The sequence below is a fragment of the Thermobia domestica genome, chromosome 2 (assembly GCF_964235325.1).
Source record: "Thermobia domestica chromosome 2, izTheDome1.hap1.1, whole genome shotgun sequence".
NCBI lineage: Eukaryota > Metazoa > Arthropoda > Insecta > Zygentoma > Lepismatidae > Thermobia > Thermobia domestica.
The window spans coordinates 56,525,503-56,540,581 of record NC_137455.1 but is presented as its reverse complement, the minus strand read 5'-3'; the positions used below and the strand labels follow the sequence as shown (position 1 = coordinate 56,540,581).

Here is a 15,079-nt window from a genome sequence, read left to right as displayed (position 1 = left end):
TTTATCTGTTTTCAGGTTATCACTGATCCTAAACCACGTTCGCCCAAATGGATTTGCACTTCTATACCTGAAGATCTTTGGGATACTGAATTGGCTAAATTCTGTTCTGCAGAATACCAAACGAACAATCTCCTTTCGCCTGTTTTGTTCGAAGAGGGATTAAAACATATTCCAGAGAATGCGATAACAATTGAAATAGCACCACACGGACTTCTACAGGCTATTTTGAAAAGGTCTCTTCCTCCTGAATGTACCAATGTATCTCTAACATTGAGGAATCACCATAACAATGTAGAATATCTTTATTCTACGATTGGAAAGTGAGTACAACTGTGTAAACAATAACATTAGTAAATTAGAACGGAAAATATCTTTAGAAACTAGATTCATTTTATGAATTGTTTTAGTTTATGTCTCTAAACTTTATAAACAACTACTAGTTACAAGGCTTATTTTTTTATTAGGGGCATATTAGAATAAAATGCAAACATGCAAATGAAGGAACTTAATTACCTATGTGCCATATGTACATTCAGCTACTTTCCAGCGTAGTTTCCATAGTTGTTGAGTTGAGATACTTACTGTAGCGGTAAATGGACTTTTGGGTACTCTCATTAAAGAAATCTGTCACCACTTCAGATAGCCAATTCTTTATGGTTTGTTTGGCCTAATAGGAGTTGTTCAATAGCTTTCCAGTGAGGAATGTCTTCAACTAAAAGAATAGATGACAATCACTTGGAAAGAGATCCGAACTGTTCGGAAGGGTGGTCCATCCGTTCCCTCCTGATCAGTGATCGTATCTCACGCTTGGTGGAATTTTTAATCACCTGCATCACTTCGACTGTCTACCACACCCTCACAAAGCGGTTCACAACATGCAAACGTGCAAGATATGTCGGTAACTAACGCAGATGCGCAAAACGCCAAGCATACAATTTTACCAATGTGAGCACAAAACAATTCCTAATTTTTGAAAGAAATAAGCCTCGTATGTATAAACATTTCAAAAATTTTCAGATGAATGTAGTATGCATCATCTTGAAGAAAAGAAAGTAGTGTTGATTTATCAACTTGTTTCCAGAAAAGATTTTTTTTTTTTTTTCAAAAGCGAAAACTAAGATAGTATGTAGTGTAATTGGAATAGGTTAGAGAAAACAATAGTGCATTTTGTACAAGAAATTAGAGACAAATTTACAATAGCTAGAATATTCGATTTCAAATTGAGTAAACTTAAGAAAAATAAGTTCAATGTTTTTTAAATAGTAACATTTTTTGTAATGGGATCCTTTTGTACATAGAACAGCAAAAGTAATTCCCCCAACTACAATAACTCCATTATGTCAGATCTAGTACATAGGTCTCATAAACACCTGGATAGATTTACCTCTACCATTTCATCCTGTGGAGCACTGAAACAGGGTTTTGGTATGCAGTTAATGTACGAAAACTCTCCACTTTAGGATTAATCTTTATTGTATGGAGCGTGTTGTTCCATGACCGTAACACTTGGGGATATTAGGTAGATTGTAGTAACAATAAACAGAGAGCAGATTATTGGTAATAAGACTATTCATGGCTTTGGATTGATTGTTTTGCACAAAAGAGAGACTGAAGAAGGATATGCTAGATATCCGAAACAGTTACAAATTGTAATTTAAAATAAAGTGGGTTTTAAGCTTTGGTCAGTGTCTCTTTTGTTAAAAAAAGGTCATTGGTCTAGTATATTACCAGAAATAATATTATTACCAGCTTGTGTTATTGTAATAACACAAAAAAATCGCCCTCTCCTAGATCCGCCATTTCCCTTCAGCTGACAAATATTATTATGTTATTTTCACTGCGTTATGGACGACAAAATGTAGGGAATTACATCTAGTTGTTTTTTAAATGAAAATTTCATTTGATTTCCGAATTCACCATTGCAAAATCAATTTCATTGTCCTCATTGATGTAACTTCTTGCAGTAACTGAACCAGTAAACTAGCACGAGCTTATGAATTACAAGACGATATTAGAGGGCCGATGTACAGATATATATATAGTTTCAATAACTTTTCTAAAACATAATTTGTGCACTAAAAACATAATTTGTGTAACATGATCCAATATACTAAAAAATAACATATCTATAATAAAACCTTTCGACATTCTCAGAAAATATAACAAAAAGAGTAATATTTTCCTTGAGTAGGTGATACGTTCACCCTGCCTACTTGTAGTTTCGCCATTGTTCCCACTTTTGTGTAAAGTATTTTGCTGCTTCACACTAGCTTTTATTCACAGTAGACAAAACTGAGTTTGTGACTGATAATTAAGATTTACAGCTCTTATAGTAAAGCGGTAATAAAACTACAAAAACAATTATCATTTTATTTATTGGATAGCACATTCCAAACAAGAGATTAGAGTGGAGAGTTTTTTTCATGCATCAACTGCACACCAAAAGCCTATTTCAGTGCTCCACAAACTTACCACATGTCGTCGCATCTTTGAAATGTTAGGTGTAAATTCGGCTGGATATGTCCAGCTGTTTGTGATACTAGCAAAAGTACTGGATCCAACCTAATGGAATTCTAGCAACCAGGGGAAATTATTTTTGCTGTTGATTGTATAGTGATGTATTATTAATCAGATTTAGGTTCGCTCCTTTTTATCAGAAATTCAACACCCTTTTTTTTACGCTACTTACATATCATTTGCAAAATGCAACTAGTAATAGACAAAAAGGAATGTAGTCAGTGAACAATATTTATCAATATTCATTATATACAAGGCGTTCCAAAACAACAACGACAACGTTTGGGAGGTGATTCCTGACATCGAAATAAGACGAAAAGTAAAGACCAACATGAGTCCACAAATGCTTCCTTTCGGAGTTATAGGCTACCAAAAACATGAAACAATGAATTTTAAAGGTCCATAACTCCAAAACTATGGGACCTAGCGTACTAGGTTCAAGATTTCACTTAGGAAGTAGTATGTGTCCTATCCTAAAATCCATGTTTCAGAATCCTGCGGTACTTCCACAATAATTTTTATAGAGGTAGTTGGTGAGTACTTCAAATTATATGCCCGTAGCCAAACCCCCTCTTTAAAAATTGTTGTGTGAGTACCTTCGGATTCTGAAACATGGATTTTTGGATAGAACACATATTAGTTCCTGACTGAAGTCTTGACCCGGCTACGGTATGTCCTATACTTTTGGAGTTATGGAACTTTAAAATTCATTTTTTTTTTCATGTTTCCAGCAGCCCATAACTCCGAAAGGAAGCATTTGTGCATTCAGGTTAGTAATATCTTGGTGTCAGAAATCACCTCCCAAACGTTGTCGGTGTTGTTTTGAAACACCCAGCGTTACCAAATTATAATATTGTACTATCTCTAGTACTCAGACATAGCATAATTCTGTAAAACCATCAGATTTTAGCTGCCTGTTCGGCTCTGTAGCAACGTTGTAACTGATTCCTTTCGCTGAATAATGGGTTGCTTACTCCTTCACGTTACTTATAGCAAGGATATTATAAAATAAAGGATCTGCCCATACAACAAAATCGTGAAGCCATACGTCACAGTTTCGCCACTCGCACTCTGCCCGCTCCGTGCCGCAATGTTTTGAGCCAGCATTCATGGCGGAAACGAGTGTAGCCAATCAGACTCAGTCGTTGTGCCGATGCTCTTTCTTTTATATGGCTTCATTGAGGTAATAGGATGAAGATTCATATAGGTATAACATCCTTGACTTATAGACAAATAGCGCTGCAGACAAGCTATGGAGCAAAGAAGCTTTGTTCTTTTCTTATAAAATAACATTTTAATGCATCCGTACAGGTTTTACGTTTGAGTACTGTATACCTTATTGCTAATCATAGGACATAATAAAACATTAATCAACTGATTTAGCCAAACCATATTAGCTTTTGCAGCTTCTTAATTGACCCTTGCTTCTATAGATTATCTTTAGAAGAACAATTGTTTGTACTGAAAATCAAATAAAGCCTATGTTTCAGGTGTCTTGATGTTTAAACCTTATACAACTACTTCTTTTATTCGGTTTTCTTTTTATGAAAAATCCTTCTTAAGGAGTTTGGCTTACCAAAATTTCTGTATGTATTTACCCTATCTGTTCGGGAGACATAAAATCCTCATGAGGATACATGTACTTGATGGAACATCATCAATTTTGGACAGAATACAGAGCAACAGATGTTACATATTGAGTTCGTTGAAGGGAACATAATATTCAAACCCAAAATAGTATATCAAACATTTCCTGCTTTTACATTAATCACTAGAGAGTAAAAACAGTAACAGGCAGTGAAAAGTGGTTTATTCAATCGATTAAACATCCAAGAATACATTTGTATTTCCATCATCAACTCTCTACTAAAACTAGAAGTGAAGTGATAACACATAGAATTAAACTTCGCATTTTTGGAATCGATTAAGCGTTCTAAGAATAGATATTAACTCCCTGTTCAAATCGAAAGTGTCAGAAATCAAACCACAATTAACGTTGATCCCTATAGAGTAAATTGGTAATAGCAGAAGCAGTTCTCTGTAATCAATTAAGCGTTTTGGGAATATGTTCTATCTCTCATCTAATTTCTAGACTATTCTAAAACCGGAAATATTAAAAATCTATTACTATCTCTTCCGGTTTCAATATTAGTTTAGAAAATATCACTTTATACAAACCAAACTCTTTAACGTGGTATATACAAATGGAATTGTGTCTTGTTTCTTTCTTAGGTTCATCTTTAGATATATTAAATAGTGTTTAAATGCGTGGTGAATGGCGGCCATCAAGATTCAGGTTATTTTTTTTTCAAATAGGAACACATCAATTATCATGTGACACATCAATTATCACTGTCTTTTTTGGGGAATGTAATCCCTCAAGCAGAAATGCTTTATCACGTCCCATTCCAAAGTTATGACGTCGCAAAGTCGACGGTTTTCTGTTTCCTTGCAGGGAGAGCTACATGGCACTAACGCTGCAAGAAAGACGTGACGCTCCAAATTTGACAGGTTTTTTCTTTTCGTTGCAGGTAGAGCGAGATGGCACTGACGAAGCAGGAAAGAATTGAGATCACCCTAATGTCTGGGGAAAGAAGCAGTCGTGTGGTTGCTCAGGACTTCAACGCACGCCACCCCGAAAGACCTGCAATAAGCCACAACACCGTCAGCTACCTCATTAGGAAATTCAGCGTAACTGGTAATGTTGCCGACAGGCCACGGTCAGGTTCCTCACGAACCGTGACAGATGAGGAGACATCCACAACGGTGCTTGCTGCGAGTGTGAAAAGTCCGAAGCGCAGCACAAGACAACTGTCAGCGATAACAGGCGTACCACGTGATTCCGTGATGAGGATTCTCCATACGAACAAGTGGTATCCCTTCAAGCTGCAGCTTGTTTACAACCTTTCAGAGGATGATCCAGACCGGCGCATGGAATTCGCCAGTTGGGCTTTGTCACAATATGACCGAGATTCGCATTTCCCAGCCAGCGTTTTCTTCACAGACGAGGCAAAATTTTATTTGGATGGAGAAGTGAATCGCCAGAACATGCGATATTAGTCGGATGCAAACCCACATGCGATCAATCCCTGCAAGAGACCCTGCTCATATCATGGTGCGGTGTGGCATATGGAACACGTCAATCATAGAACCTTTATTCATTCCTGGTACCCTAAATGGTGTCCCATATCTACATGTTACAGGAGTTGGTGTTTCCGTTCCTTTTCCGCCTTGATGCCACCTTACCGTGATATTTTCAGCAAGATGATGCCCCACCGCACTATGCGCTGCCTGTGCGGGAATGCTTGGATCTGTATATTCCTGGACGTTGGATCGGTCTCCGAGGCTTTGTGGGTGGCTAGTCCGGTCGCCGGACTCATTCCCTTGGATCTTTTTATGGGGACACTAAAACACCTGGTGATCAGGAGAAGATTCCGGATGTTGCACACCTACAGGGACGTATTCAGGACGCCTGTGATTGCATCATCCCTACTGTATTGTTGCGGGTTCAGGAGGACTGGATTAAGAGACTCCGGTTGTGTGTTGGAATTGATGGGCAACATGTGGAGCACATCCTGTAGGTGGGACTTTGGGGTGTCATAACTTTGGATCGGGACATAATAACGCATTTATGCTTTCCGAGACTGCATTTCCTTGCAGGAAAACAGTGTTAATTGATGGGTCACACGCCTACTTTCCTATTTGAAAAATTAACCTGGATCCAAGATGGCCGCCATTCACCACGTATGCATCAGTTGGTAGCTCCTTTATCCAAGTTCGCCCTCCGCTAGTCAGATTTGCTTTAATCATGTTTGTTTCCAAAATAATCCACTGTACTAATATTTATGGACCACCCAGTAAATTTAACTGCTATTATATGATATGTTACATTTGAGCAGGGCATATTCTTCGGCGAATATTGTCCAATTGCATCCTCCTCATATTTAGATGTTCCTTTCACTCCTGAGGCACTGATAAAACTTAGTTATGGTTAGAACAGGGGGCAACAAGAGAGTATTAGGAGTTTGGACACGCTAATGTGATTTTATGGGGAGGGGCACAATCGACTTTCAATTGCACCGTAATGATTCCTTTAAGAACACTAACTGTGAAGAAGAACTTAGTATGAATAAAAATTTAAAATAATTAATTGTGATATCAAAGAACGCATTCTTATTTGTGGCCACTGTGACTCAGTGATAGAGCACTAAACGCTGATACCTGGGATCACTGGTTCGGTTCCAACTCACGCCAACCGAGCTTTCTGGTGAACAAACACTGTGTTCATTGGTTTTTTCGCGGTTTTATCGTTTCTTTTCCCTCTTTCTTCATTTCACCATTTCTCTTATTCCAATCATCTCCGTCTACTTTAGCCTCACAAGGTACATTCGCGAAGTGTCCCTTCGGAATTCATGTAAAACTTATTTAAATGCAAAGTTCTCCGCGGCCCAAAGTATATTGTACTAATTTTAGCGGCCCATACGGGTAATTTGCATATTTATGAGCCTTCATATATCTGGACTTCAATCATACACTCGGTCGGCCACAACGGCCGCCATCTTGGATCCGCCATATTGGATTCAACTTTCGGTTTTTCAAATGGGAATAGGTGCATGTGGTACATGAAATTCATATAACATTTTCTCGGAAATTCATTACAATATGAGCATGTAAGTTTATTGTGAAACTACGCTAACAGCACAGGGAATCAACATAACGTCTAAGTGGCACGAATCACGCCAGGAGAAACCTCGGTGTCCTCCCCTGCACACTTATTTTGGAGCAAAAGACTTCGTCGTTTCACAATAAACTTACATGCTCATGTTGCAGGTCTTTTGTTGTGGACTGTACCGAAACTAGTTTGCTTTCCAGTAAACACTACGTTTGCTTGGGAGAGCCGTAAACTTGAGAACTTCACTTGAAGGCAGTATGTCTTCCGATGAATGTAAATCACATGAACAGCGAATTGGAAGGTAGAATTCTGTATCTCATGACTGTATTTATATTGTACGCCAATTGCATTCTATTTCTTTTTGTTTATTTATTTTTTAAGGTTATATATGGCTGGTTTGCAACCACAAGTATCCACGCTGTATCCAAATATTTCTTTTCCTGTTGGAAGGGGGACACCAATGATATCGCCTCTCATACATTGGGATCATAGTGATTCATTTCTCGTAGCTGGCAAAGAACTCACGGTAATAATAATAATAATAATAATAATAATAATAATAATAATAATAATAATAATAATAATAATAATAATAATAATAATAATAATAATAATAATGAATTTGAAATCTAAGTTACACCACACTGAAAATTAAGATTAGAATAAGGTTAAAATGATCAATTTATTAATTTTGGGATTTCCTTCCTCTGCTATGTAACATGTAAATAAAACAAAATCTTTTTTGCTGCGTTCTTTGAAGAAAAAAATCTTATCAATACTTGTTTTTGTGTGCTGTCATATATGAAGCAGAAACATAGAGAAACATATGTCAATTACTAAAGTGACCTAAATGAGAATATATCAAAGAATGAAGAGAATTTTCGGTAGAAGTTTCAAAGCGAGCTGCACACACACACACACAAACAAACAAAAAGAATTACTCATCCTTTATCTGCACAAAAAAGGAATGACTCAATAGGAAATCCACGAAGACAAGATAGCTACGTTTGGTACACTCATGTCCAAAATGATTGTCGCATACCTATAACTATCTTCTTGTAAGAATATAATTTGATAATGATTTTGCAGGATCTTTTTAATACTGATACTATGTGTATAATCGGGAAATGTATATTTGTGGTAAATTTTATAGGAAAAGAATTATAAATACGAAAATTAGAATGAGTAAAACAAAATGTTGCTAAGTGGGCAAGAAAGTTTTATTTTCGTTTTATTGTTCTTATTTACTGCTCTTTTGTCATGAAATTTGCCACATACATGTCTTTGTCGATTATACACATACTAACATTATAAGAAATACTGGGCGAATTAGTTATCAAATTATATTCCTACAACAACATACTTATAGACATGTGACAATAATTTTGGATATGAGTGTACATATGCTGCATCGTATACTTCAAAGTTGCTGCTAATTGACCTCTGTTCATGACGATCATGCATTGCAACAAGTGATGAAACTGTAGAGATAGTTCACGACATGGTTAAGGGCGATGAAAGATTGACTACTAGAATTATAGCAGATACCGTGAAGAATTATCATGAGTGCGTTCAATATAATGTGATTCTGATCGTGCATAAGGTGTCCCTCAACAAGTGTCATATTTCGATGTTGATTGTACAGGACTCTGACTATGAATAAAACTAGGATTCACTAGGTACGAATGTAATTTGTGCAATGTAAGCACCTTTACTCACTAACTCCAAAAAGCAAAGGTCATTCCATTTGCCGGTAAGTCATCGCGAACACTTTTTCAGATAGAAAACGTGTGTATTTTACTTGAATTGCTTCGAAAAAGTGAAAGTGTTACAGAGTACTACTATGTTCCTGTTTCAGGGAAACTGAATGATGTCATTAAAGAAAAAAGACAGAGAATGCTAAAGAAAGTGGTTTAACCTCATGCCTTATAATATTTTCCCTCGAACGTCAAATGTAACCAGACCTAAAATGCACAAGAAGCTTCCAAATTATTTCTCACCCACATTAATCACTACATCTAGTTGGCTGTTTCTGATTATTATGTTTCCTTAATTCCAAAACCGCCTTATTGAAACCCAATTTCTCCTTAGCGTTGTCGAAAATGCTTATTGGCAACTGCTCAAACAAAGTTTCTAGACAACATGGATGAGAAAATTCCAGAATCACTGTGCAAAGTATGCAGAGGTTCGAGCAACTATATCAAAGATTAATCCATTTGCATTGCCCTACTTCGAATCTCTCCAGGTATCACTAAGAAGTTTTCTTCAAATCCTCATGTAAGAGAATGAGGAAGACAAATTTTATAACTTACATTCTGAAAATTTGAAAACAGAAGATTTTTTAAATGTAACCAAGAAAGTTGTGTCACTTTTTCACCAACCATCTTCGAACATCGATATGTCACCTAAGACGTACCTGGAAGATTAAAAATAAATTTAGTTCCCATCAGCATCTACGACCCTCTGCCAACCTTCTGGAAGGCCATGGATTGCATCGTAGTAGAACTTGGTGAGCCGTGAAGCGAAGAAGGTATTAAGTGCATTTTGCACCTCTACTAGGGATTTGAACTGACGTCCTCAAGGTGATTATCCAGGTGATAATCGGACGGTGCAATATCCATGCAGTATGGCGAATGCAATAGCGTTTCCCATCCAAGGCGTAGAATGATGTCCCGGGTCATTCAAGCCACATGGGGCTTAGCGTAATCCTGTAACAAAAGGACCCCTGTGCGATTCAGAACTGCTGGCTCCAGAGTTTTGAGTTTTTTTAACACGGCTCAATTGCTGACAATACACAGTTGCATTAATGCTCTAACCAGCGGGTAGCGGTTCTCGATACACGATGCCGCGAGCAGTCCACCAAACACACAGGAGGATCTTCTTCTGGTACAGTGCTAGTTTCGGCTGTTTTGGAACCTGTTCATGGGATACTAACCAATGATGACGGCGCCATGGAGCTTCGTACAGGACCCACTTTTCATCACATGTCAACATTCTGTCCAGAAATGGCTCCTTAGACGAGACAGGAAAAAAACACAGGTGTCTCTTCGCGTTGCCTTCTGGCCCGGAGTCGAATCATGTGGGAGACATCGACCCAACTTGTAGTGCTTCCCAATTGATGGAGGTACTGCCGAATGGTTTCTCCATTCACACTGAATTGTAGTTCCAGTTCCTCACATGTCTGGCCACTATTCGCCTTACTTGCTACCTGAAAATCTTCATTTTGTACATATGTTGATCTTCCGACACGTTGTGCATCTTCGAGTGTTCCGTCACCGTCCTTAAACTTGTTAAACCACCGCTGCACTGTCCGCGTATTCACGACACTCTTGCCAAAGGGCTGACATATCTTCCTCCCTGCCGCAGCGGCGTTTGACCCCAGTTTGTACTCGTACAGCATACGCGCCCTCTTGACACTCTGTGGAGGTCTCATGTTCACTCTGTCCTTACACAATTTACGGTGCAACTGAACTGTCACAACCAGGTAGTATGTTGGTTATACCCACACCAACAACTGACGTTCGCCTTATCTCCATTCACATTTAACTCACGGTGTGAGGACCAATTGAACACAGACCTCCACAAAAAGCGACAGAACTTTCTTGGTTACCTTTATAGACCAATAAAGGTTATAAGACAAAGTTATATTCTTGTATATTATTACTTCCTAAATGTATTCTTAACCATAGTTTCATCATTTACCTTCAAGTTTGTCTCCTTTAACAACATAAACTTATTGAAAACTCCTTAATTTTAGATACTGAAACTTGATTGTAATTAGATATAATGGTGTCTTTATTTACATCTTTTTTTAACTTTTAGTATTGGTATTTGTTAGATACTTTAATGATCAAATTTTTAAATTATAGATTCTAAGAAGGATTTTTTTCTGAATAATCGATGCAAAATAGGAAATTCATAATTAATTTATATTTCAAGGAAAACAATATTAATTGTAAAAAAAATATGTGGTCAAAGATGAAACTTCGATAATTTCTTAGACTATTATAACTTTTAAACCAACAAAAAATTAGCTGAAAGAAATATTTACAATTTTTTGCTTGGAGAGTAATTAATATTTAAAATACAATATTTTTGCAGACAACAAGTGCTGTGCGTCTTACAACCATAGACCTTAAGAAAGAAGAAAATAGATTTTATATTGGACACAAAATAGATGGAAGGATTTTGTTTCCTGCCACTGGATATCTGGTAAGATAATTAAATCGTTAAAGAATATTATTATATTTCAGAAAGATTTAAAAACATTAATTTCTTATAAACAAATTGAAACACCTAACACCTTTTCGTACTAAAAAAAATAGTCTTTAAAATATTCTCTAATTCTAAGCTTTAATTTTCCTTTATTTTTGAATATATTAAAAATACAAAATATATATATTTAGGCATTTTCAAAATACTCATAAAAGATTTCTGCGATTGTTTAGAAGTAATTAAAAAAAATATTTATCGTAACAAAAATCTATACATTATTATTATTCTTTCCAGTATCTAGCATGGAATAGTTTGGCTGTAATCAAGGGTGAAGTTCCGAATACAGTTCCAGTAGTTTTGGAAGGTGTTCGTTTCCTTCGCGCAACCATTATTCCTCCACAAGGTAAAACTGAGATTTTTTTAACTAATTCAAAGAAGAAAGATCAAATATTAGATACTAGCTTAAATTAGAGTAAATTCCTCACCTAATCAGGGATAAAAGTAGATCTGAAAAGGTAGGGGGATGCATAACGTCACGCTGTCCCGTTGCCTATCTTTGTCCATTGTAATTTTTTTTATAAAGTGGGGGACGCCACAGATATTTTCGGGAAGTAAGAGGACGGCGTCCCTCTGCGTTCCCCGCACTTTTACCCCTACACCTAATAAAATATAAGGTTAATGAAAGACAATTCAAAATACATAAAGTTCTCAAGCTCCGAGCTTAGGACATTGTTTGAGTAAATTCATGTGTTCTGAAGTCCTGTATCTCCTTCATCGCCATTCGCGAGATTGTCCTGGATGAATTTCCAGAAAGTTGAGTCATAATTAAATCATTTTCTCTCATTTCATTATATACAGTTGACAAATATTTTTGTATTAAGAGTCTTCATCCCGGTGAAATTAAAATATCGCTAATTTTACATTAATTATGTGATATCTTCAAATAGATAAAAGATAATTGAAATATGGAACAAGAGCGCCCTAGACAATATTATTTTGCGTGTGGTACCGTTATCACAAGTCACCTAGTGGCTTTATGTTTTCAGCTGTTTAGAAACGCGAAAATAAATGCCGATTTTCAAAATGACTCGAAATCGAAAGCAGATAAGTGAGTCGTTATAACGGTTTCTCATGTAAAATGATATTGTTTAGGGCGCTCTTGTTCCACATTTCGATTATCTTTTATCTATTTGAAGATATCACATAATTAATGTAAAATTAGCGGTATTTTAATTTCGCCGGGATGAAGACTCTTAAGTAGTTGCAATATATTCATGATTTGTTATCCTAAATCAGTGGTTCTCAACCTAACTCCTGTTACGACCCTTATTCTATCACATCCTCTTGCCAGCGATTCCCTTATAATTTCTAATTTGTAATAAGCATATTTGAGATTTTTTTAACCCTTTATTGCACTATATAATTTTGGTCTTGTTGAAATTATTTTTCTTCTTTCTTTTTTTATGCATTACGTAGGTAAATGAATATGATTTCCAATAATACGATTTTTTTATGCTTTTACTTCTGGGGTATTAAGTTACAGGATAGATGTCATGGTGTATTACACTACTGAAAACAGAATTCGGTGTGAATATCAGTAGAAACCTGTGGTATGAAAGATTGTGAAACAATGATTTTCTTAATGTTAAGAGAACAAAAAACGTTTTGTGAAACAATTTACATGTAACAAACGCACACGTTTTGTGCTTTCTATATGTTTTCTGACGCTCTCTAACACTCTCTGTCCGATCTATGCCACTAGACGAAAACTTTGTGGTAGAAAGCTTAACTCAATTAGTGCCACATGGCATCGGCGTGCGCTATTCGCTAATATACACATTTTAAGAATTACATTATTATTGTTATTGATTCACTATGATACCAATTGGCATCAAAATGCATTTTAGGGTTAATATACCTATTGCGGATATCTCAAAATATCCATCTATTTCTATAATAGCAGAATCCATTTATTGTATATAGTGGATATAGTAACTTCCCTAGAAGCGAATGGATTAAAACCAAATTTGGTCGTTTCATTCATATTAAATATCGAATCCGATCCGTCATACTGTTTCAAAATAAAGGCCGTTTGAACATTTTAAAACTTCATAACTTCCTTAAATTTGGGTCATATGATAAAAAAATAAAGTGATGTCTAATTTTGGTTTTAAAAAACTTGGACAGTTGTTAAAAAAAATTATTGAATAATATAATTTTCGAGAGTTCGCCACCTTGAGTAACCTCATATTGTTCTGAATTTGTCACTAAAAACTGTTAAAATTGATTTTTAAACAACTCTGTACCTGTGAAAATGTTCAGTAGACCATTTGTTTTTGTTCTTCTTAACAGTAGGTATAAAAATAAAAGTATGCCTATCAGAACAAAATTCAAAATAATATTTAAAAATATTTTCTTGCATTTGATTCTAATTATATTTATCTCTTCCGCTTACCTTCAAGATCCCCATGAAACCCTTTTGCAACCCCAGGTTGAGAAACCCTGTCCTAAATAGTTTCACATCGTAAGCTTATATGATATTAGAATCTTGTAGTTTAAATAATAATAAATTATGTTATTCCTTTAATTGAAACGATGGCTTTAGAAAGAACTTAAATCCATTTTGTCTTTTAGTTATCATACTATGACCACACACTACATTATTAGCAAACGCTTTGTAGCAATGACTAACTAAAACTCCAGTACGTGCCATTTATGGTTTACTAGGAGAATTGCTTACGAATACAAGGAATGGAAAATATCCTCTTTCAGTATAAATACAATTTTAGGGCTTACAATATTTTCATATATCAATCTAAATTATCGAATATCAAAATATTGATATTGAAAAGTCATAGCGACCAATATTTTGATATGTTTTGTATTTTGAAATTTTAGATATTTCAAATTTTATATTATATCAATATCACCAACTAACCGTTTCGAATTGTACGTAGGACAATTGAGTTCATATATGGTGCACATGAATGAATCCTGGGCGGAGTCCGAGACAATAACAGACAAGAGAAAATAAGTAAGAGACGAGTAAATTTGAAATATTTGAAGCTTACGTAATTCTAGAAACACAATTACTTGTTATATTAGGAAATTGAGTTTGTTTCCCGATGGAAGTTCATGAGATTTGTATTGAACATTCAGCTGTAGATCCAAGTCTCACATGCTTTGAAAAGGGTCGTTATGATCCAACGTAACCAACAGCTTTGAATTGTACGTAGTTTCAGTGAGTTTAAGCAAGGTCCACGCAAAGATTGCCTCAACGGAGTCCGTGGCAATTTTTGGCAAGAGAAGGTAAGTAATAGCCCAGTGGGTTTGGAATATTTGAACCTTACGATCTACAAGCAAAATTACTTGCAAGAAAAATGCTATGGCATGTGCTCTACTTTGCTCTGCTCTTGCGAACCTTTACACCATCTTGCAGAAAAAAACAGACATCACTGTTTGTTTCAGGCGCGCTAACATTGCACATGCTTTCCTTTTTGTGAGTATTCACTCGTATGAGCCCAAGTAATTTCCTTGTTAGAGTAAAATCCTCTTTTCTTCCTGGAATTACTCATGTTTACATGGGAGCAAATATTTATTATTTTTTATTATTGAGGGTGTGTTCTAGTCCTGCTATACTCTCAGTTTAGCCTAGGTTGCACTCGAAGACATTAA

At 36.0% G+C, this 15,079-nt stretch overlaps 1 protein-coding gene across 1 annotated transcript in view; it reads left to right on the top strand.

The window, feature by feature from the left end:
- LOC145679015 (fatty acid synthase-like) overlaps positions 1–15,079 on the top strand; it is a 175,776-nt gene that overhangs the window by 63,102 nt on the left and 97,595 nt on the right. Inside the window, exons 15-18 of the mRNA XM_081749615.1 lie at positions 16–320; positions 7,571–7,715; positions 11,291–11,401; positions 11,699–11,807. Of these exons, the coding sequence (XP_081605741.1) occupies positions 16–320; positions 7,571–7,715; positions 11,291–11,401; positions 11,699–11,807 (670 nt within the window). The remainder of the gene's footprint in view (positions 1–15; positions 321–7,570; positions 7,716–11,290; positions 11,402–11,698; positions 11,808–15,079) is intronic.